At 39.2% G+C, this 23517-nt stretch overlaps 1 protein-coding gene across 2 annotated transcripts in view; it reads right to left on the minus strand.

Annotated features, from left to right (window-relative positions):
- DHTKD1 (dehydrogenase E1 and transketolase domain containing 1) overlaps positions 1-23517 on the minus strand; it is a 68510-nt gene that overhangs the window by 9068 nt on the left and 35925 nt on the right. For both annotated transcript variants that reach the window (XM_066384816.1, XM_066384815.1), the window contains 6 exons: positions 17978-18128; positions 16759-16865; positions 15778-15942; positions 11672-11754; positions 11171-11340; positions 9032-9117 (listed from right to left, as the gene is read on the minus strand). In XM_066384816.1, coding sequence (XP_066240913.1) covers positions 9032-9117; positions 11171-11340; positions 11672-11754; positions 15778-15942; positions 16759-16865; positions 17978-18128 — 762 coding nt within the window. The remainder of the gene's footprint in view (positions 1-9031; positions 9118-11170; positions 11341-11671; positions 11755-15777; positions 15943-16758; positions 16866-17977; positions 18129-23517) is intronic.

Here is a 23517-nt window from a genome sequence, read left to right on the forward strand (position 1 = left end):
ATATCTTTGAAGTAAGTCATTGGTATTTTAATTGGTATTGTATTGAATTTATAAACTGCTTTGGGTAATATACACATTTTAATGATGTTTATTCTTCCTAATCATGAGTACGGTATATGCCTCCACTTATTCGTATCTTCCCTGATTTCTTTTATCAATGTTTTATAATTTTACGAGTACAAATCTTTAATCTCCTTGGTTAGATTTATTCCTAGGTACTTTATTTTTTTGGTTGCAATGGTAAAGGGGATTGATTCCTTGATTTCTCTTTCTGACAGTTCATTATTAGTGTATAAAAATGCCTCTGATTTCTGAGTATTGATTTTATATCCTGCCACCTTGCTGAATTCATTTATCAGGTCTAGTAGTTTTTTGACTGAGACTTTAGGGTTTTCTATATACAATATCATATCATCTGCAAATAATGATAGTTTTACTTCTTTTCCAATTTGGATGCCTTTTATTTCTTTTTCTTGTCTGATTGCTGTTGCCAAGACTTCCAGAACTGTGTTGAATAAGAGTGGTGAAAGGGGGCACCCCTGCCTTGTTCTTGATCTTAAGGGGATTGCTTTTAATTTTTGCCCATTGAGTATGATGTTGGCTGTGGGTTTGTCATAGATGGCCTTTTTCATGTTGAGGTATGTTCCCTGTATTCCCACTTTGCTGAGAGTTTTGATCATGAATGGGTGCTGGATTTTATCAAATGCTTTTTCTGCATCTATTGAAATTATCATGTTGTTTTTCTCCTTCCTTTTGTTTATGTGATGAATCACATTGATTGATTTGTGAATATTGTACCAGCCTTGCCTACCAAGAATAAATCCCACTTGATCATGGTGTATGATTTTTTTTCATCTATTGCTGGATTTGGTTTGCTAATATTTTGTTGAGGATTTTTGCATCTAAGTTCATCAAGGATATTGGCCTATATTTTTCTTTTTTTGTGTTGTCTTTGCCTGGTTTTGGAATCAGAATTATGCTCGCCTCATAAAAGGAGTTTGGAAGTCTTCCTTCCCCTTGAATTTTTTGAAATAGCTTGGGAAGGATAGGAGTTTATTCTTCTTTGAATATTTGGTAGAATTCACTTGTGAAGCCATCAGGCCCAGGACTTTTCTTTTTTGGGAGTTTTTTGATAGCTGTTTCAATCTCATTTGTTGTAATTGGTCTCTTTAGGTTTTCTGATTCTTCCAGATTGATTTTTGGAAGATTATATGATTCAAGGAATTTGTCCATTTCATCTAGGTTGTCTAGTTTTTTGGCGTACAATTCTTCATAGTATTTTCTTACAGTATTTTGTATTTCTGTTGCGTCAGTTGTTATTTCTCCACTCTCGTTTCTAATTTTATTTATTTGAGTCCTCTCTCTTTTTTTCTTGGTGAGTTTTGTTAAAGGTTCATCGATCTTGTTTACCTTTTCAAAGAACCAGCTCCTGGTTTCATTGATCCTTTGTATTGTTTCTTTAGCCTCTATGTCATTTATTTCTGCCCTGATCTTTATTATTTCCTTCCTTCTTCTAGCTCTGGGCTTTACTTGCTGTTCTTTTTCTAGTTCTTTTAGATGCAGGGTCAAGTTGTTTATTTGAGCTTCTTCTAGTTTCCTAAAGTGTGCCTGTAGTGCTATGAACTTCCCTCTCAGGACTGCTTTTGCTGTGTCCCATAAATTTTGAGTTGATGTATGCTCATTATCGTTTGTTTCTAGGAATTTTTAAATTTCTTCTTTGATCTCAATGTTAACCCATTCATTATTTAATAACATGCTATTCAGTTTCCAAGTGTTTGAATGTTTTTCAATTTTTCTATTGTGGTTGATTTCTAGTTTAATGCCATTGTGATCAGAGGAAGTGCTCGATATGATTTCAATCTTCTTAAATTTGTTGAGAGCACTTTTGTGCCCTAACATGTGGTCTATTCTAGAGAATGTACCATGAGCACTTGAAAAGAATGTATATTCTGCTGTTTTAGGGTGAAGATTCTGAAGATATCTATTAAATCGAGTTGATCTAATATGTCCTTTAAGTCTGCTGTTTCTTTGTTAATTTTCTTTCTTGAGGATCTATCTAATGATGTTAATGGGGTATTGAAATCCCCTACTCTTATAGTATTGCTGTTGATCTCGCCCTTTAAGTCCATCAAAGTCTGCTTTACATATTTAGGTGCTCCTATATTAGGTGCATAGACATTTATAATGGTTATATCTTCCTTTTGGATTACTCCCTTTATCATTATGTAGTGACCTTCTTTATCTCTAACTATGGTCTTTGTTTTAAAGTCCATTTTGTCTGATAGAAGTATTGCTACCCCAGCTTTTTTTTCATTTCCATTTGCGTGAAATATTTTTTTCCATCCTTTTATCTTCAGTCTGTGTGCATCTTTTGATTTAAGGTGTGTCTCTTGTAGACAGCATATGTATGGGTCCTGTTTTCTTATCCACGCAACTACCCTATGTCTCTTGATCGGATCATTTAATCCATTAACATTTAAGGTTATTACTGATATGTAATTGTTTATTGCCATTTTTTTTCTTTAAAACTGTATTCCTCTTTTGCTATATTCTTTTTTTCCTTTGATCTGTTTACAACAGGTCCCTTAGCATTTCTTACAGCCTTGGTTTGGTTGCAGTAAATTCCTTGAGTTTTGTTTTTTTTTTTTGTCTGTAAAGCTTTTTATTTGTCCTTTGTTTTTAAATGATAGCCTTGCTGGATAAAATAGTCTTGGTTGTAGGTTCTTGTTCTGCATTACTTTGATATTTCTTGCCATTCCCTTCTGGCCTCAAGTGTTTCTGTTGAGAAGTCAGAAGTCATCCTTATGGGGGCTCCTTTGTAGGTGATAGTCTTTTTTTCTCTAGCAGCTTTTAATATTTTCTCTTTATCATTTAGCTTTGGTATTTTAATTATGATGTGTCTTGGTGTTGGTTTCTTTGGGTTTCTCCTTAATGGAGTTCTCTGTGCTTTTTGAACATGTGAAATGTTTTCCTGCCTTAATTGGGGGAAGTTTTCCGCTATGATATGTTTGAACAAAGTCTCTATCCCTTGTTCTTTCTCTTCTTCTTCAGGAACCCCTATGATGTGGATGTTATTTCTCTTCATGTTGTCACAGAGCTCTCTTAAGAGTTTTCTCAGACTTTTTGAGTCTCTTTCCTTTTTTCTGCTCTGCTCCGTGCCTTTATTTATCGTGTCCTTTAACTCGCTGATTCGATTCTCTGCTTCATCCATCCTGCTTTTAATTCCTTCCATTGTATTCTTTATTTCAGATATTGTATTTGTCATTTCTGACTGATTCTTTTTTATTATTTCAATGTCCTTTTTTATATTTGTTATCTCTTTATTTAGGTTTTCGTAATGGCCATCTATGGTTGTTCTAATATCTTTGAGCATCCTAACAATCGTTATTTTAAACTCTGCATCTGGTAATTTGGTTATATCTTCTAGTTCACTTAAGTCCTTTTCTAGGAATTTCTCTTGGTTTATTTGTGTTGTATTTCTCTGCCTCCGCATTTTCTCTTCTCGGGAGTGGCTGTGATCATGTGCTTGGTTGCAGAAGCGTTGGTGGCCTTGGCCTTTGCCCCACCCCTGGGTGTGACATTATGCTCGGTCCTGAGGGCACTGGCGAGCACCTTTGCTCAGCTGCGGGTCTCCACCTGTTTCCGGGCTTTCGCCCTGCCCTTGCAGGAGGAGCCCACTCAAGGAACAGCTGCTAGCCTTGGCTCTACCGCCGGGCAGGACTGAGTGCCCAAGCTCAGATCATTAGCGGAACTCCGCCTCTTCTGAGCTTTTGGCTCCACCCCCGCGGGAGGAGCTGGCTACCAAGTCAGACCGCACGCCTGGGTTGCACGGGCGGGGCAAGGCTGTGCTCCTCTGCCCTTGCTCAGGGACTGGTCTCCACCCTTTCCGGGGTTCCCGCCCTTCTCCCACAGGCTGGATTACAGGCTGCCGGCAGCTGAGCTTGACCGCTTTTGCACGCCCCCTTCTCCCCAGCCGGGCAAGATTGAGCTCACACCTGAGCCCAGTGGTAGCCAGCTGGCTTCTGCCCCTGCCAGCAGAACCGTGCTTTTGTCTCCTGCTGCCGCCCGCACTCCAGCGCACCCTCAGCCGCGTGGGTGGGGGCGTTGCAGCTCGGACCCTAAGACTCACTATTGTAGACCCAAAAGCTCCCTCCTTCTATGCGACTCTGCTCTGAGTGCCACAGGGGAGCTTGTTTGGCCGCTCTCCTGCTTCCCTTTGCTGGTATTGCTGTTTCCGGAGGAAATATTCACTTCAGCTTTGGGGAGTGACGCGTCCCAGGGGTTAGGGTGGCTATCTCCCAAAATGTTTCTCCCTGTGCCTCCTAGATTACACTCTCTTCTTGTTACTCTGGTCCTTTCCTCTCTCCCCCCGTCCCCAGGAGCCTTGGGTGAGTGGTTGTGAGAGAGATGTTCTGCACTGCCCCTTTAAGAAGGATCCTGGGTCTGAGAAATCAGACTCTTTCTCACAAACAGTATCCTGACTTGTTTCCAGCTAAATACTGTCCTTCCGCCTCTTCTGGGCTCTGGGGCTGCAGGCTGGGGCTTTGTTCCTGGGGCTCAGGACCCTCCCCTCTCTGCTAAACTCACTTCCTGCCAGGCGAGTCTCTCCCAGCTGTCGTTTGCTCCGGGGAGCTGGGAAGCCCTCTCCACGTTTTTGCTTTTCCTACCAGTCTCGGTGTGGCTTCTTCAGTGTTCCTTGGTTGAAGAGTCCTCTTAGTTTAGTCCAAAGTTGGTTTTTCCAGATGATAGTTCTTAAAATTAGTTTGTAATCCACTTTGGTTCTGAGAGGTAGATGTTGGTATGTCCGCCTACTCCAGTGCCATCTTGTCTCTCCCGAAAATTTTTTTCTTAATAATCTAACAGTAACCACCCATAAAAACCCAATTCACATAGCTTAAAAAAGAGGAGACAAGAGAAAAGAACTATGGAATACCACCGAACAAAAACAACTGACAGAAACACAAAGGAAAAGAAACAAAGGAGACACAGAGCTACCAAAAACAAATCATAAAATGGCTAGAGGAAATCCTTATGCATCATTAATTACCTTAAATGTAAATGGACTGAACTCATCAATAAAAAGGCACAGAGTAACAGACTGGATCAAAAAGCAAAACTCAGGCCCTGCCAGTAGAACAGTGGATAGAATGTCAGCCCAGTGTATGGATATCTCAGGTTCAATTCCCAGTGAGGGCTCACAGAAGAAGGGACCATCTGCTTCTTCTCCTTACTTCTCCCCCTTCTCTTCCTTTCCCCCTCCAACAGCCAGTGACTCAATTGGTTCAAGTATGGCCCCAGGTACTGAGTATAGCTCCATTGGAGTGCATCAGTCTCAGGCACTAAACATAGTTCATACTAGAGCACTGGCCACTGATGGGATTTCCAGGTGGATCCTGGTCAGGGCACATGAGGAAGTCTGCCTCACTATTTCCCCTCCTCTCACCTAAAAAAAAAAGCAAAACTCAACTATATGCTGCCTTCAGGAGACACATCTAAGCTGCAAGGACAAAAGCAGACTCAAAGAAAAAGTTTGGGAAACAATTCTTCAAGCAAATAATACCCAAAGGAAAGCAGGTATCTGTCTGAGTTCAAGACAACAAAGGTCATAAAACAAAGATGGACATTTCATAATGATAAAGGGGACATTATATCAAGAAGACATAACACTTCTTAATATATATGCACCAAACCAGGGAGCACCAAAATATATAAGACAGCTATTAACAGATCTAAAACTAGAAACAGACAAAAACCCAATCATAGCTGGATTTCTCAACATACCATTGACAACTTTAGATAAATAATCCAAATAGAAAATCAATACAGAAATATTGGCCTTAAACAACACACTAGACCCCTGGTCGGCAAACTGTGGCTCATGAGCCACATGCAGCTCTTTGGCCCCTTGAGTGTGGCTCTTCCACAAAATACCATGTGCAGGCACTACCTTGATAAGGAATGTACCTACCTATATAGTTTAAGTTTAAAATATTTGGCTCTCAAAAGAAATTTCAATCGTTGTACTGTTGATATTTGGCTCTGTTGACTAATGAGTTTGCTGACCATTGCACTAGACCAAATGGACATGAGACATTTACAGAACATTTTATCCCAGAACATCAGATTATACATTCTTTTCCAGTGTGTATGGAATATTCTCAAGGATAGACCATATGTTGGTTCACAAAACTAACTTCAACAAATTCAAGAAGATTGAAATTATACCAAAGCATAAGGCTTTCAAATTAGAAATCAACTGAAAAAAAAGGAAGCAAAGAAACCCACAAAAATGTGGAAATTAAACAACAAACATACTTCTAAAAAATGATTGGGTCAAAGAAGAAATAAAAGCAGAGATCAAAAGATATATACAGACAAATGAGAATGACAAAATGACATATCAAAACTTCTGGGAAGCAGTGAAAGCAGTAATAAGAAGAAAGATTATATCATTACAGACTTATATCAAGAAACAAGATAGATCCCAAGTAAATAACCTAATATTACATCTGAAAGAACTAGGAAAATAAGAACAAAGAAAACCCAAAGTCAGCAGAAAAAAGGAAATAATAAAACTTAGAGCAGAACTAAATGAAATAGAAAACAAAACAAAAAAACTAAACTATAGAAAAAATTAATACCATAAAAAGCTGGTTCTTTGAAACTATCAATAAAATTAACAACCCCCTAACTACCCTAACTAGACTCACTATAGAAAGAAGAGAAATGACTCATATAAATAAAATCCAAAATGAAAGAGGAGAAATTACCACAGACATCACAGACATACAAAATATCATAGTAGAATACTATGAAAGATCATATGCCACCAAATTCAACACTCTAGAACAAATGGTAAGTTCCTAGAACTACACAATCTTCCTAGACTGAGTCATGAGGAAGTGGAAAACCTAAATAAACCCATAAGCAGGAAGGAAATAGAAACAATTATCACAAACCTTCTCAAAAATAAAAAGTCCAGGACTAGACAGCTACACTAGTGAATTCTACCAAACATTCAAAGATTGGATACCAAAAAGTAGAAGAAACAATACCTCCTAACTCATTTTATGAGGTCAATATAACCCTGATACCACAACTTGGCAAAAACAATATAAAAAAAGAAAACTACAGACCGATATATCTAATGAATACAGATGCAAAAATCCTAAACAAAATATTAGCAAATCAAATACAACAGTACATTAAAAAAATAATACATCATAATCAACTAGAATTCATTCCAGGAGCACAAGAATGGTTCAAAATATGCCAATTTTTTTTTTTTTTTTTGTATTTTTCTGAAGCTGGAAATGGGGAGAGACAGTCAGATAGATCCCGACCAGGATCCACCTGGCACGCCCACCAGGGGTGACGCTCTGCCCACCGGGGGTGATGCTCTGCCCCTCCGGGGCGTCGCTCTGTCGCGACCAGAGCCACTCTAGCGCCTGGGGCAGAGGCCAAGGAGCCATCCCCAGCGCACAGGCCATCTTTGCTCCAATGGAGCCTCGGCTGCGGGAGGGGAAGAGAGAGACAGAGAGGAAGGAGAGGGGGAGGGGTGGAGAAGCAGATGGGCGCCTCTCCTGTGTGTCCTGGCCGGAAATCGAACCCGGGACTTCTGCAGGCCAGGCTGACGCTCTACCACTGAGCCAACCGGCCAGGGCCAAAATATGCAAATTGATCAACCTAATACACCACATCAACACAACAAAGGACAAAAATTATATGATCCTATTGATAAGATACAACCATTTATGTTTAAAACAGTCAATAAAATGGGTATAGAAAGAGAAAGTACCTGAATATAATAAAGGCCATATATGACAAACCATCAGCCAAAATCATACTAAATGGTAAAAAACTGAAAGCTTTTCCTCTAAAATCAGGAAAAAGACAAGGATGTCCCACTCTCTCCACTCTCATTCAACATAGTGCTGGAAGTATTAGCCAGAGCAATCAAACAAAGGAAAGAAATAAAAGGCATCATACTGGGAAAGAAGAAGTAAAGGCATCACTTTATGCAGATGACATGATCCTGTATACAGAAAACCCCAAAGACTCTACCAAAAAACTATATTGCTCACAAAAATTAGGGGATTTCAAAATGAACATGAAGCAATTAAAAAAAAGAAGCACTTGATTTTTTTTATTAAACAAGAACATCAGAAAAGCAAATGACAAGTCAAAGAAAGTTGTTTGATTATGCAAATGAGATGATGCAAAACCAACTTTTCTTTCATTGGTTAAAATGCACTATACAGAAGGCTGAAAGTACTAGAGTATCTGCACGTTCCCTGATCCCTAATTTTTGTGAGGTGTATTAGAAAAAACAAACCAATACAGTAAAGTCTCACAATACAAAATCAATATACAAAAGTCTATTGCTTTCCTATATGCCAAGGATAAAACTTCGGAAAATGAACGAAAAAAACCAACAACAATTTCTTTTACAATTGCAACAAAAAAAATAAAATACTTAGGAATAAACTTAACAAAGGATGTGAAGTACCTATATATTGAAAACTAGAAAGCATTATTGAAAGAAATTGAAAAAGACACAATCAAATGGAAAAATACTTCATGTTCATAGATCCAAAGAATCAACATAGTTAAAACAGCTATATTATCCAGAGCAATATGCAAATTTAATGCAATCCTCATTAAAATTCCAATGTCATGTTTTAAAAAAATAAAATAAAAAATCACTTTATTTGTTTATAATAATAAAAGACCCCAAATGGCCAAAGCAATCCTGAGAAAAAAAAATGAAGCCAGAGGTATCACATAACCTGACTTCAAATTATACTACAGTCATGATGTCTATCTGAAACATATGTACTTTTATTGATCAATGTCTTCCCATTCAATTTAATTTTTTAAAAAATGAATAGCTATAAACATAAAATATAAAACTAGACTTAATATTTTAGTTTATCTTTAAATGAACTGCATTGATAAGGGATAAAACCATTTGTTGGCACTCAAGTAAAAACAAGATATAAAAACACTACAAGAGAGGCAGACATAGTACCTTTATGGCCAGTTGCTTTTCAAACCTTGGAGAAACAAAACGCCATGGACCCATGTTCTGAGGTTCCTCCTGACTCCAAATAAAATCTATAAAAAGAAAATTCATCTCAGTACCTCAAATAAACATATATAACATAAATATATACACACTGTATCTATCTATCTATCTATCTATCTATCTATCTATCTATCTATCTATCCACACACACAAATTTTTCTAATATGACATAGTATTGCTTATCTTCTTTCTTTTTCTTTTCTTTTTTTTGACAAATGCATAATAATATATATATCCACCAGCACAATAATGATACAGAACAATTCTATCAACTCAAAAAATGTCCTCATTCTGTCCATTTGTATTCAACACTTCCTCTTCCTCCTGACCTCTGGTAATCACTGATCTTTTCTCTAGCTAAAACATTTTGTGTTTTCCAGAACGTCAGATAAATAGAATCATACAGTATGTAGCCTTTTGGGGTTTGGCTTCCTTGAATTAGAAAAATCTATTTGTGATTTGGCCGATAGCAATAGCTGACTCTCTTTTACTGATGAGTAAGTAGTATGACCTTGAGTATCGATATACCATAGATTTGTTTATTCACTCACAGGTGGAAGAACATTTTGATTGTTTCCAGTTTGAAGCAATTATGAATAAAGATTTTATAAACATTCACATGCAGATCTTTCTGGGGACATGCTTTCCATTCTTTTTGGTAAACACCTAGGAGTGGGACCATTCATGGTATGATACCTCTATGTATAGCTGTAAAAGAAACTGACAAACTCAGCCCCGGCACTTGATTGGTCAGAGCGTTGGTCTCAGGCACTGAGGATAACTCAGCTGATTTAAGCATCATCCCCAGACAGGTTGCTGGGTGGATCCAGGTTGGGGTGCATGGGGGAGTCTGTCTGTCTCCCCTCCTCTCACTTAAAAAAGAAACAAAGAAAGAGATAAAAAAAACAAAGAAAAATGAAAGAAAGAAAGAAAGAAAGATAGAAAGATAGAAAGAAAGAAACTGACAAACTATGTTGCAGAGTAGCAGTACCAGTTTGCATTCCCAGCAGCAGTGAATGAGGGTTCCAGCTGTTCTGCATCCTCATCACCACTTGATATTGTCTATTTGTTGTCCTGTTTCTATTTTATTTATTTATTTGTATTTTTCTGAAGCTGGAAACGGAGAGACAGTCAGACAGACTCCCGCATGCGCCCGACCGGGATCCACCCGGCACGCCCACCAGGGGCTATTTTATTTATTTTAAAATTTTTATTTACTGTTGATTTTAGAGAGAGAAGAAGAAGGAGAGGAGGGGAGGAGAATAAATACATTGATTCATTGCTCCACATATCCCTGTATCTACTGGTTGATATGCGCTCTGACCAGGAATCAAACCTGCAACCCTGCCAAATAGAAATGCTGCTCCAACCAACTGAGCTAACCAGCCAGGACTCATTTTCATTTTAGCCATTCAAATAGGTATGTAGCCATATCTCATTTTGGCTTAATTTGCATTTTATTATCACTATATTGAGCATCTTTTCATATAGTTATTTACCATCTGGTTCTACAGTAAAGTGCCTGTAGATATCTATCTTAAAATATTTTTCTTCCAGTTTGTGACTTGTCTTTTTATTTTCTTTGCAGTGCCCTTCACAGTGCAAAAGTTTTTCATTTTGATAAAGTCCAATCTTTCTTTTATGGAACATGCTTTTAGTGTTATATCCAAGAACTTTTTCTATAACCCAAGGTCACAAAGATTTCCTTATAGAAGTTCTGTAGCTTTACATTTTACATTTAGGTCTATGATCAATTTTTATTTAATTTCTATATAAGGTATATAAAGACATCTAATTATTCCAGCTCCATATGTTGAAAGGCTCATCTTTTACAATTATAGTTGTTTTATTATAAATGATAGTGATTCCCTCCAAAATATCAAGAAATTAGATGTCTTAGATGAGAGAAGAGGAGATCGAAAGAAACACCAAAAAAGACATGAAGACATTGGCTCATTATTTTTGTATCTTCAGATCCCACAAGATCCAATTTCCTAATAACTTTCACTGCCCCCATAACCTCTTTTCATTTGAGAGTATTCCAATGGGTTTTAGATATCTGAAAATCCAAGAACCCATTACCTTTAACATGTTTGTATTTGCTCATCTCCTGTTGTAATGAGTCCAGTGGGAAAGGGCAGAGTTCCTCTATTCGGATAATGGCAAACTCGTGCTTCTTGGCCTCCAAAAGTTCTCTTTGCTTCAGCAGGGCATAGAAGTGTTTGCCACTGCAGAACACTAGACTCTTAACACTGTTGGGTAGAAAAGGGACAGTAGGGTGTGGGAGAAACACCTTAAATAAGAACTGTATCAGGAGGAAAGGGAGACCACATAGGTTTAGGCGTTTCAGTAACGAAGCAGTGGGCTCTGTAGCTGGCTTCAGTCATATGCAATGCCCCGGCAAGCCTTCTTTAGCAACATATGCCCCCAAAGTTCACTCTTCCATGTATATTCTAACTCCTCCCTCCACACTTAACGGAGGGAGGAGATTTGGGTTATCTTGGGTTCCTTAACATGAGCTTCTTTACCCACTAATTAAAATCCTACTGCCAGGTGTGAACACAGAAATACACATCAACTTACTTTTTTGGATCCACAGAAGAATCACCAATGACCGGTTTGAATGTTGTTCCTGGTGCCATTTCTTGAAGAGTTGACACAGCTGCCTAAGAAGGAAGGAAAAAGCCATAAATCTATCAAACAGTGGGCAGGAGTTGACGATGCCTTTACTTACATAAGATATATTTACCAAGAAACAGGATCTAAATTCTCATCTAGGAATATAAATAAACATATATACTAATAAATACAATAGCTTTCCAAAATAAAATTTCAGTTATAAGTACTACAGAATAAATTATTTTCCTGAGGTGAGATAAGATTGTCTTTTGTCTGGTGCCACAATATAATTTTAAGAATCAAAATTTCAGTTTGGTCATACAAACTTTTTTTAAAATATATTTTTTTATTTATTCATTTTAGAGAGGACAGAGAGTGAGAGTGAGAGAGAGAGAGAAGACGGGGAAGGAGCAGGAAGCATCTGCTCTCATGTGTGCCTTGACAGGGCAAGCCCAGGGTTTTGAACTGGCAACCTCAGCGTTCCAGGTCGATGCTTTACCCACTGCGCCGCCACAGGTCAGGCTATACAAACTTTATCATTAATAAAAAGTATGCTTATTTTCTGGAATTAGAAACATTTTATAGAATTTATATTGTGAACCAAAACAGCTAAGCTAGGGCAACTATTTCTCTTTTTCAGTTTTTAAAATTGTTTATTTATTGATTTTAGAGAGAAAGAGCTAGGGAGAGAGAGACAGAAACATTGAACTGCTCCTGCATGTGCCCTGACCAGGGATTGAACTGGCAACCTTTGTGTATCTGGATGATGCTTTAACCAACTGAGCTTATTGGCTAGGGATCTCTTTAAGTGTATTTTTTTTAACAGAGACAGAGAAAGAGAGTCAGAGAGAGGGATAGATAGAGACAGACAGACAGGAACAAAGAGCGATGAGAAGCATCAATCATCAGTTTTTCATTGCAACACCTTAGTTGTTCATTGATTGCTTTCTCATATGTGCCTTGACCGCGGGCCTTCAGCAGACGGAGTAACCCCTTGCTCAAGCCAGAACCTTGGGTCAAAGCTGGTGAGCCTTGCTCAAACCAGATGAGCCTGCGCTCAAGCTGGTGACCTCGGGGTCTTGAACCTGGGTCCTTCTGCATCCCAGTCCGACACTCTATTCACTGTGCCACCGCCTGGTCAGGCTCTTTAAGTTTTTGATTAATAAGTGAAACATATTAGTCCCAACAAGTAGAAACAATTAAGTAAATATTTCAGTGATGAAAAAAAAAGTTATTAATGAGCTCAGTTTAAGTAAATGCTTGTTGCAAAAAACTTAAAGAGTACAAAATGGATGAAGTTGAGGTTAGGAATTTGATCCCTTTTGCTATTATTTGGTGAGTTTCTCTACAATCTAGTCCCAAATGGGTATATGGCATTTTGGCTAGGCCATTTTGGGCAGCCACAATGATGCTGGGACACTGTGATATAACTAAAAAAATTCATATTAACTATTCAGCTACTCTTATTACTAATCATGTGATCTTTCCATCCTCACTTCCTAGGGCAGGAAATAAAAGGAGCTGCAGTTCGAGCCAGGTGGGAAATTAGAGTGGGATTTAAGTACAATGTGACACACAAACTTCCTGTATCCCTGAGTCATGTTTGTCATGTGGCAAGTCATATCCAATCTGGCCATCAAAAGAAAAGGTTGACCTACATTCTGATAAGTCATTTGCACCAATAATCAAACTTTCAGGAGGAAATCAGAATTTAATAATGGCCATACTAATTTTTAATTAATAAAAGAATTTATATGTTTAATGAAGATAACTGACTACTTAATAAGAGTAGTTTTTCATTTGAAAATCTGTGGGATAGCTGTTGATATTTTTTAAGGCTCCCAAGTAAGGCTTCTTTTATTTGATAAGTTATATATTAGACTTGGGCTAGGGATGAAATATTAGGGCCAGAATAGGAACCCTTTAAAAAAAAATTTTTTTTAAGATTTTATTTATTCATTTCAGAGAGAAAAGAGAGAGAGAGAGAGGAGGGGAGAAGCAGAAACCATCAACTCCCATATGTGCCTTGACCAGGCAAGCCAGGGTTTCAAACCAGCAACCTCAGCATTTCAGGTGGATGCTTTATTCACTGTGCCACCACAGGTCAGGCTGAATACTTAAAAAAAAAAATTAATTAATTAGTTTAGAAAATTAAATTTAACAGCGTGACATTGATCAGTAAGAGTACATAGGCCCCGGCCAGTTGGCTCAGTGGTAGAACGTCTGCCTGGCATGTGGATGTCCTGGGTTCAATTCCTAGTCAGGGCACAAAAGAGAAGTGCCTATCTACTTTTCCACTCCTATCCCTCTTGCTTCTCTCTCTCTCTCTCTCTCTCTTTTCTTCTCCCCTCCTGCAGCCATAGCTTGATTAAAGCAAGTTGGCCCTGGCTGCTGAGGATGGCTCCATGGCCTCTGACTCAGGTACTAAAAAAAGTGGCTCCAGTCACAAGGAAGTTTCTGCCTTCCTTCCTCCCACTAAATTTAAAAAATAAATAAATAAGAGTACATAGGGCCCTGGCTGGTTGGCTCAGTGGTAGAGCATCAGCTCAGCATGTGGAAATCCCGAGTTCAATTCCAGGCCAGAGCACACAGGAGAAGCACCCATATGCTTCTCCACCTCCCCTCTCTCCTTTCTTTCTATCTCTCTCTTCCCCTCCCGCAGCCAAGGCTCCACTGGAGCAAAGGTGGCCTGGACTCTGAGGATGGCTCCATGGCCTCTGCCTAAGGTCCTAGAATGGCTCCGGTTGAAACGGAGCAACATCCCAGATGGGCAGCGCATCGCCCCCTAGTGGGCATGCCAGGTGGATCCTGGTCAGGTGCTTGTGGGAGTCTGTCTCTCTGCCTCCCTGCTTCTCACTTCAGAAAAATACAAAAATAAATAAATAAGAGTACATAGGTTTCAGGTAAACATCTTCATAACATTTACACTGTTGATTGTGTTGTGTACCTGTCACCAAAGTCAAATCACTCTCCGCAGAATATGAACTTTTAGTCTCAGTTTCAAACAACAAAGGAGAGTCTCAATAAAATTTCTAATAGTTCACTTAACATTTGGTAATATACATGCATTACATTTAATATCATTACATTTGATATTGACTCCCAGAGTAAGAACGAGGGTAAGACTGTTGAGGTGCCTGGAGTACAAAATTTAAGGAGGCATTCACTCTAGGATCACACATGTGCCGATCATAAGAGTATTTCCTTACTGCCCTTCAAATGCTAGGCACTGCTTAAGTGAAAAGCACATCACTTGCAATTTTCCTCAACACCCTTCAGTTAATTCCAAATCTATACTCTCAAACCTTTCTATAAAGCACAAGCTAGTCCTAAACAACCAAAATGTAACTGACATTTCATCTCAGCAGTAGCACACAAATAAATGTAACTTTCTTGAATATACATCCTAATTAAGATTCTCATATAAAACTGAAAAAAAGCATAGCAGATGGGATAAATATATGCTTACTAGTATTTATTCCCTGAACTCTGCCATTTGAAAACTAGCATATTTGTGATTAAAAATATATTGTGTACTGAACACTTCGTTCAGGGAAAACGTACACTTTCAAAAAATGTAAATGTTTAAAGCAGTGTACAGTAAGCTATATTGTTATGATGTTGTGCTTCCTGAAACAGGAAACTATGATAAATCATTTAACAGAAAAAAATCTAAACAAAGGTTAAGCAATAACACCACTCGTTTTGATCAAAATGCTCTAAATTCCCAACTTGTAATTATCAACACAGTAGTACATTTGGACTTTTAAACTTTTTCTATGAAACTGTTTCCTCTGGGACCAGAATGGGAGTGTGATAGTATCTGCTATCCTTTCCTTCATTAAAGTGAAACAGAGAGCTACCTATATTTCCAGTTATTCTTGAAAGGTGAGAGAGAGAGAGTGTGTGTGTGTGTGAGAGAGAGCAAGCAGCAATGCCAATTAAAACTAAAAAGGTGTTTCTGCAATTTAGAACTATAATTAGATACAGAAAAATTTAAAAATGCAGTTAAATAATAATAATAATAACAACAAGAGGAGAAAGGCTCCCAACCAGCTTTTTCTACTCACAGGGAACCTGAGTAACATCTTTGGAGAAGCAACAATGAGAGGTTTCCTGAAGTTCCGGACCATCTGTCTCCTAAGCAAGTGGAAATACTGAGCAGGCGTCGTGGGATGTGCCACAAACATATTCACAGTGTCCCCATCCACTCCCTCCTCTGTGCTGTCACACATCTGGGAGAGAAACGAAAGGGTAACAGTCAGATCATCTCATTTAATCATAATGACATCTTCTATCCAAAGGAAGCATAGGGCTCTTGATGAAGAGAAAAGGTATTTCCCTCCATTATAGAAAATACCAGAAGGTGAATTCACAGCCTATGAAGAATTAACCAGAGGAAAGACCTGATGGCTCCCATCTGCCTGAGTCTGTGTATTTTTACATGGCTGTTCCCAAACACAGCTGATTGCAAGAAGTATCTGGAAGGGACCTTTAAAAAAATACAGATTCTGACTACTGTAGGATTAAGATAGTAGAAGGAAGCACTGTTAGAATCTCACTCTCCTAATGAAATAAACACAGTAATAGCTTGGTTTGTCTGTTTGTTTTAAAGACAAAACAAAATTGAAAGCAGCTAACAAGGTTGAAAAGTCGGGGCAAGGAATTACATCTCAGGCGACCCTGGTGGGACAGAAAGCTAAGACATGGCTCCTAACCCACCCCAGAAGCCAAGGAGAGGAGAGGAAGCGAGCTGACAAAACACTGACAACTCTGACTAGTCCCCTCCAATTTGGAGAGTGTGTGCCAGGGCAGCCCCGGGGGGGGGGGGAATAAAGGCAAAATCTAGAACAGAAGCCCCAACAGAGCTCAGTGGCGGCAATGGGGCTGCCAGGCTTGCCACTTCCAGGACCTTAAATATGTTTCATTCAAATACTACAATGTCTGACAGTTTATGGTGCACATTAGGGATCTGGAGGAGGTAGCTCTAGTTCAAAGCACCTTAAAAGCAGAAGAAACATTCCTACAACTCCAAAAGGCACTGGACATACCTGCAAGAAACGCTCTATGCGACAAGAGGAGTGGTCAGGTCCAGCCCCGTCATACCCGTGGGGCAGGAGAATCACAATGCCACTCTGGAGGAGCCACTTGGCCTCCCCTGGAAAAGCAGTGGGAGAGGAAGCAGAAATGAGAGGTCTGATCTGATTTGGAGAGCAGAACAAGTGTTAGTTCGCTGCTTGACTCCCCAAAACTATTTTCATTACATGTACTGTCCAGCATTGTTACACCATACTTGGGAGGAAAAGTATCCATTTCACCAGCTGAAACCCTAGACTGATACATGTCCTGGGCTTTAGCAAGTGGAAGACAAACTCAATGGTGAGCGTCCGGCTCCCTGGACAGCAGGGCCATGCTGACTCCACTTCAGGCACAACTCTTATCAAGACTGGACAGTTCCTACTTTCCTTGTAGCACACCGACAACACAGGTGACTGTCCTCAAGGTAAGGACATGGCACTTTGAAACAGTCTCCGGACATGTCAAAGTCCAGTCTCCTCAAGGCATGTTTGTTTTTCTTAACTGTTTTTTACTTTAAATTACATTTACTGAGGTGATACTGGTTGACATGTTTCTTACAACTACACAGTTACAAAGAAAAACAATCAAGGGAAGGATCTGCAGTGCACAGTCAAAATCCAAGAGGCTCCCCCTAAACTGGGGTGAGAGTCTGGGGGGAGACTCACACTGGTACTTCCTATACTTTGAATTTTTACAGTAAGCACCTATTGCTTTTATAAATAATTATTAAAAATAATAAAGATGCATAACTCCTAATGTTCAGATACTTGAGTGTCCCCAGATTGAGGAAGGCGGATTGTGAAGGCTGTCATTCACTGTGATCACAAATCCTCACTATGTCACCACTGCCTGCTGTGATTCATGTCATAGCTCCTCCATAAACCCCAAGAGTGTAGCCAAAAGTCAAACTACTTAGAACCCAGTAGGTACATATCCTGCTTCCTACAGCTAAACACATTCCTCCGTAGATGGGAAGGTTCTCCCTGCACAGCCACTGAGTGGTACCCAGCCCTCCAGCAGCTTATTGAACTCTGACGGCTGCCATACCCCAGTAGATAACAGGGCAAGCCCAACTCTCCCCAGAGTCTGTGATACAAGTATTCTCATAAGAAGCTACGGCCCCCTTTTATTCATTTGTTTCCCTAAGACTGGTGCCATGTGTCCACTACACAGCCATATGCCAAAACCAACCTCCAGAGATGAACGTGTCAAAGATAATCTGGGCGCCATTGAAGAAATCGCCAAACTGGGCCTCCCAGAGGGGTAGTAACTTAGGGCTCTCAATGCTCATCCCATACTCAAATCCCAACACAGCCTCTTCTGACAGTGGGCTGTTGCTGATCTGATGCAAAAGAATAGAACAGAGACAGTCATGCCAGGGAAATGGCGATGTGAGTAAGTAAAAGCAAAAGCTTCACACTTATACAAACCTCTCAAGAGGGAGGAGGAGCAGAGACAGCAGCTTTGTTTTCGGTTGTTTCCACGTACCTTTGGGGAAAAGCCCTCTGTGAGTGATGCGTACGGGAAAGTTGGGACAAAAGAGGAAGAGATGACAGAGGCTGGAATACAACGAGCACTGAAGATTTTCTTCAAGGATAAGCAAAATTAACTTTTCAGATGATCCACCTCTTGGAGCTGAGAGTAAAACTATGTAATATCAGCTTTTAAAAAAATGTCATAAAACAAAGGGGGAAGGTTTCCAAGAAAAGGCTTGCCTTTTATTAGAATCTGTAATATCCTATCTGTACAATAGATGGATAGAACCATCATATGTCAAGATAAAATAAAAAAGCAGTGTATAAAATTACATCTCTGAGGAGACTAAGGGGACGTGACAATTAAATGCAACATGATTCTAAATGGGGACCAGCTGGCAGTAGTGTTGCAATATTAATTTCCTGACTGGGATGGTGATAATAGTGGCAATGTAGAACGACCTTGTTTGCAGGAAATACACATCTACTGCCTCAAGTTGGCCTGCTGAGGTCCCAACTGGACATCTCAAACGTTTCAAAGGGAAAAAAAGTTCCTTTGGTATTATTATACATCCAACTTTTTTTTTTGAGCACTATATTTGGATATATTGAGTTGACTAAGATAGTTCAAATTAATTGGGCCTGCTGCTTTCTACTTTTTTTTGTATTATTTATTTATTCATTTTAGAGAGGAGAGAGAGAGAGAGAGAGAGAGAGAGAGAGAGAGAGAGAGAGAGAAGGGGGAGGTGCAGGGAGCATCAACTCCCATATGTGCCTTGACCAGGCAAGCCCAGGGTTTTGAGCTGGCGACCTCAGCGTTCCAGGTCGACGCTTTATCCACTGCGCCACCACAGGTCAGGCCTATACATCCAACTTTTAAAAATAGTTTTGTGTTGCTTTCAAATTTTTCTAAGAAGCATTTTTAATAAGCTACATGTGGGTAAAATATTATTTGATAATAAAAAGAAAGGAAATGCTGACAAATGCTACAGCATGGATGGACCTTGAAGACATAATGCTAAGTGTAAGAAGCCAGTCATGAAAGGCCACATGCTGTATGAGCATACTCCTATAAAACTTCCAGGATAGGCAAATCAATAGAAACAGAAGATAGATTAGTGGTTGTAGGGCTGGGGAGAAAGGAAGGAATGGGGACTGGCTGCTAATGGGTATGGGGTTTCTATTGGCGGTAATAAAATGTTCTGAAATTAAAAAGTAGTGATGATTACACAATTTTGTGAATATACTAAAAGCCAAATTGTACGCATTGAAAGGCTGAATTCTGTAATTATATATCAAAAAGATTTTATTTAAAATAAATTGCACCTCTACAATGATTTCGACTGTAAAAATTTGGATTTATATGTATAAGCACTCAATAACAGAAAAATGTAAATAGATGATTTGTTAGCATGGTGGGATTGTGTGTAATTTATCTTTTCTCATTTCCATTTTGATTTCAGCTATAACCTATACACTACATTAATTTTTTTAAAAGACTGTTGTATTTCTCAGATTCATGAGTATGTTGTAAATGGGCTTTGGAGTGGTGACTTTCCTTGTACCTTTGCCTGTCCTCATATCCTTCCTCATTCTTTTCTTCCCCAAGGCTGAAATGTCCACTCATATTACAAATCCATCAGTCTTTGGCTTCTCCCAGCTTCATCACCTAACTCCTCTTTTCTGAACCTCTCCTCACTGGCTTTCTCCTCTCAGCAGATAGACAGTCAAAAGCTTAAAACCAAAAGAAATATTCTTGATCAGTGCTCTCCAGCTATTGTTTCCTTTCACAGTCAAGCTGCTAGAAAAAATTATCTAACCCACTTGTCTCCACCTCCTTAACTGTTTACCCTTCAACTAGTGTACTCTAGCTTCTGTTTCCACCATTCCACTAAAATAGCTCTACATGAAAATTCACACACACACACACACACACACACACACACACACACACACCCCTCCACATGAGGTCAACCCTGAGCTCTAGTTGCCAAATCCAGTGTCCATGTTATTCTTCTCATCGGATTCCTCCATCCAGATCTCAAAACCAGATTCCTTCCTCAGCCTCAGAAATAATTATCTAATTGCCTGATAGAAACCTCTATGTAATTCAGCTCCCTCTAAGTCAAATGTCAAAAACTGAATCCATTCTTTTTCTTTCTTTCTTTCTTTCTTTTTTGTGACAGATACAGAGAGAGAGAGAGAGACAGATGGTGACAGATAGGCAGAAAGGAAGAGAGATGAGAAGCATCAATTCTTTCTTGCAGCTCCTTTGTCTCCTTAGTTGTTCATTGATTGCTTTTTCATATGTGCCTTGACCGGGGGGCTACAGCAGAGCAAGTGACCCCTTGCTTAAGCCAGTAACCTTGGGCTCAAGCCAGCGACCATGGGGTCATGTCTATGGTCCCACGTTCAAGCCAGCGACCTGCACGCAAGCTGGTGAGCCCCTACTCAAGCCGGATGAGCCTGCACTCATCATTGGGGTTTCAAACCTGAGTCCTCTGCGTCCTAGTCCAATACTCTATCCACTGCGCCACCACTTGGTCGGGCCCATTATCTTTCCTTACCAAACCTGTTCCCTCTTCTTTACTCTGTTTGGGTGAATGCCATCATCAGATACCAGTTGTTCAAGTCACAGAGCTAGACGATAACTGATGCTTTCTTCTTCATTCCTCATACCTACCACTAAGTCTGTTAGTGATATAGTTCTCAAATCTGGTTCCATCTTCCATCTGCATTGTTACTACCCTAATTCAGGACCCCATGATTTCCTGCCTGGTTGACTGAGAAGCCTTCTTAGAAATCATTGTAAGTTCTCAATCTTTTTCAACCTAGGCTTCCAAAGTGTTATCAGGAGTGATGTTTCTAATATAAAAATCATGTAACATGTTTAGAATTCTGCCATTGTTTCTCTTTTGCATAATACTCAAAGTCTTCCACATGTGGGTAGTCCTATCTGGCTTGTCTCCTTTTTTTTACTCCTGTATCTACTTTGCAGTTTAACCTTCAGTCATATGAAGCTACTTGTAGTTTCTGGGTATGCTAGGTCCTCTTACTTCTCAGATTTTTGATGTGCTACTGTATCCACTTTGAATGTTTTCCCTACACATGTTGAACAGTCAACTCTTAATGTCCTTAAAGTTCCAGCTGAAATCTGGCTACCCCACCAAACTTTCCTTGATTTACCCAAGTAAAATAAACTGCTCCTTTTCTTATGCATCCACTGTTCTTTGAACACTGGCATACCTTATTCTCTTGAATCTATTAATGCTTTTATTTATTCCTAAAAGTATTTAAGATGGCTTTTAAGTATACATAGTAGATAACACGACAGTGCAAAGTAAGTACAGGGAAAGAAGAGAAATTAAGATTGAGAAACAGAATAGAATTGAGGAAAAGATATAACCTGGTAACCTACTCATTTTACCAAAGTCATTGTGGCCTCTACCTCTTCAGAGAAGCCATTATATATATTTTTTTGAAAAGTGCATGTATTCATTTTTTTGTTTCTTGATTTTATAGGAACCATTATTGGTAAGAGAATACGTTAGTTTCAGAATTCGTGGTATACAGAATTCATGGTGTATACAATAAAGACAAATCAAGATCAAGCAGGTGTTTCTCCCAGGGTCTTCATACAAAGTACATGCTATTAGATAATAAATGAAATCTTTGACATCTTCCTCATAAAAGAGGCAAGGCTTTAAATTAGGGCTTTTCAAATACCAGTATTTAATGCTAAGCAAGGGAAGAAGTAGTGGAAGGGAGAGCGGAGATAGATGGTGATGGAGGGAGACTTGACTTGGGGTGGTGAACACACAATGTAATATAAGGAAGATGTACTACAGAACTGTGTACCTGAGTCTTGTGTAATTTTATTAACCAATGTCACCTCAGTAAATTTAATAAAAATATTTTAAAATAAAGCTAATCAAAACTATATATCAAATCACATTGGTGGGTGGGTGAGGGGGTTAAATATTTCTCTGTCTATCTAGATCACCAATCTTATTTGACACAGGGGTGGACTTTAGACTAACTTAAAGAAAGGCTGAGAAGTATGGCCTTTACGCAATCTTCCTGGAATTTTCCTTTTGACAAGTAAACATTTTTATAAATATTTTTATCAGTGAACTCAAGATATACTCTCAAACAAATGGCTGGAGTAGAAAGAAAGAGAACAGGCCACTAATGGCGCCCTAAAGGATAATTTATTTATTTATTTATTTTTATTTTTATTTTCTGACAGAGACAGAGAGAGAAACAGGGACAGATAGGGACAGACAGACAGGAAGGGAGATGAGAAGCATCAATTCTTCGTTGGAGCTCCTTCGTTTATTGTTTACTTTCTCATATGTGCCTTAACCAGGGACTACAACAGAGCAGAGTGACCCCTTGCTCAAGCCAGTGACTTGTGCCCAAGCTAGTGACCTTGGGCTTCAAGTCAGTGACTTTTGGGCTCAAACCAGCGACCATGGGGTCATGTCTATGATCCCACGCTCAAGCCAGTGACCCCGCACTCAAGCCAGTGAGCCTGTGCTAAAGCCAGATGAACCACAATCAAGCCAGCGGCCTCAGGGTTTTGAACTTGGGTCCTTTGTGTCCCAGTCTGATGCTCTATCCACTGCACCACCTCCTGGTCAGGCAATGATAATTTATTTTAGTAAACATCACATGCCAGGCATATGCTAGTTGTTAGAGAGATAACAATGAGAAAACCCAGCGCCTGCCTACCCTTGACTCTTTTTTTAAAATTTTTTTTTAAAGACTTTATTCATTTTAGAGAAGAGAGAGAGAAAGAGAGAGAGAGAAGGAGGGAGGAGCAGGAAGCATCAACCCCCATATGTGCCTTGACCAGGCAAGCCCAGGGTTTTGAACCGTCAACCTCAGTGTTCCTGGTCAATGCTTTATCCACTGCGCCACCACAGGTCAGGCCTACCCTTGACTCTTAATGAGTACAGTGACTGACACATGGAAATATATGGTAAAAGATTTATCCATTAAGCCTTAGGGAATAAGGTAACTTGATGAAATGGCTCTTTTTATTTTTCAAATAGGAAAGAAATGTTGGCTAATTATTCACATCTTTGTTTTACTTTAACAAATCCAGCAATATATATTCTACAATGTCAATTTTGATTGACAAAATGAACATCCATTTGACATTGATATGATTAATAGATAAGTAGCCCAAGTAAAGTTGCTAGTATACTACTTCCATTCCAAATTTATAGACCTATCTCATCTATTTACTTA

This window comes from Saccopteryx leptura, chromosome 5, assembly GCF_036850995.1.
Source record: "Saccopteryx leptura isolate mSacLep1 chromosome 5, mSacLep1_pri_phased_curated, whole genome shotgun sequence".
NCBI lineage: Eukaryota > Metazoa > Chordata > Mammalia > Chiroptera > Emballonuridae > Saccopteryx > Saccopteryx leptura.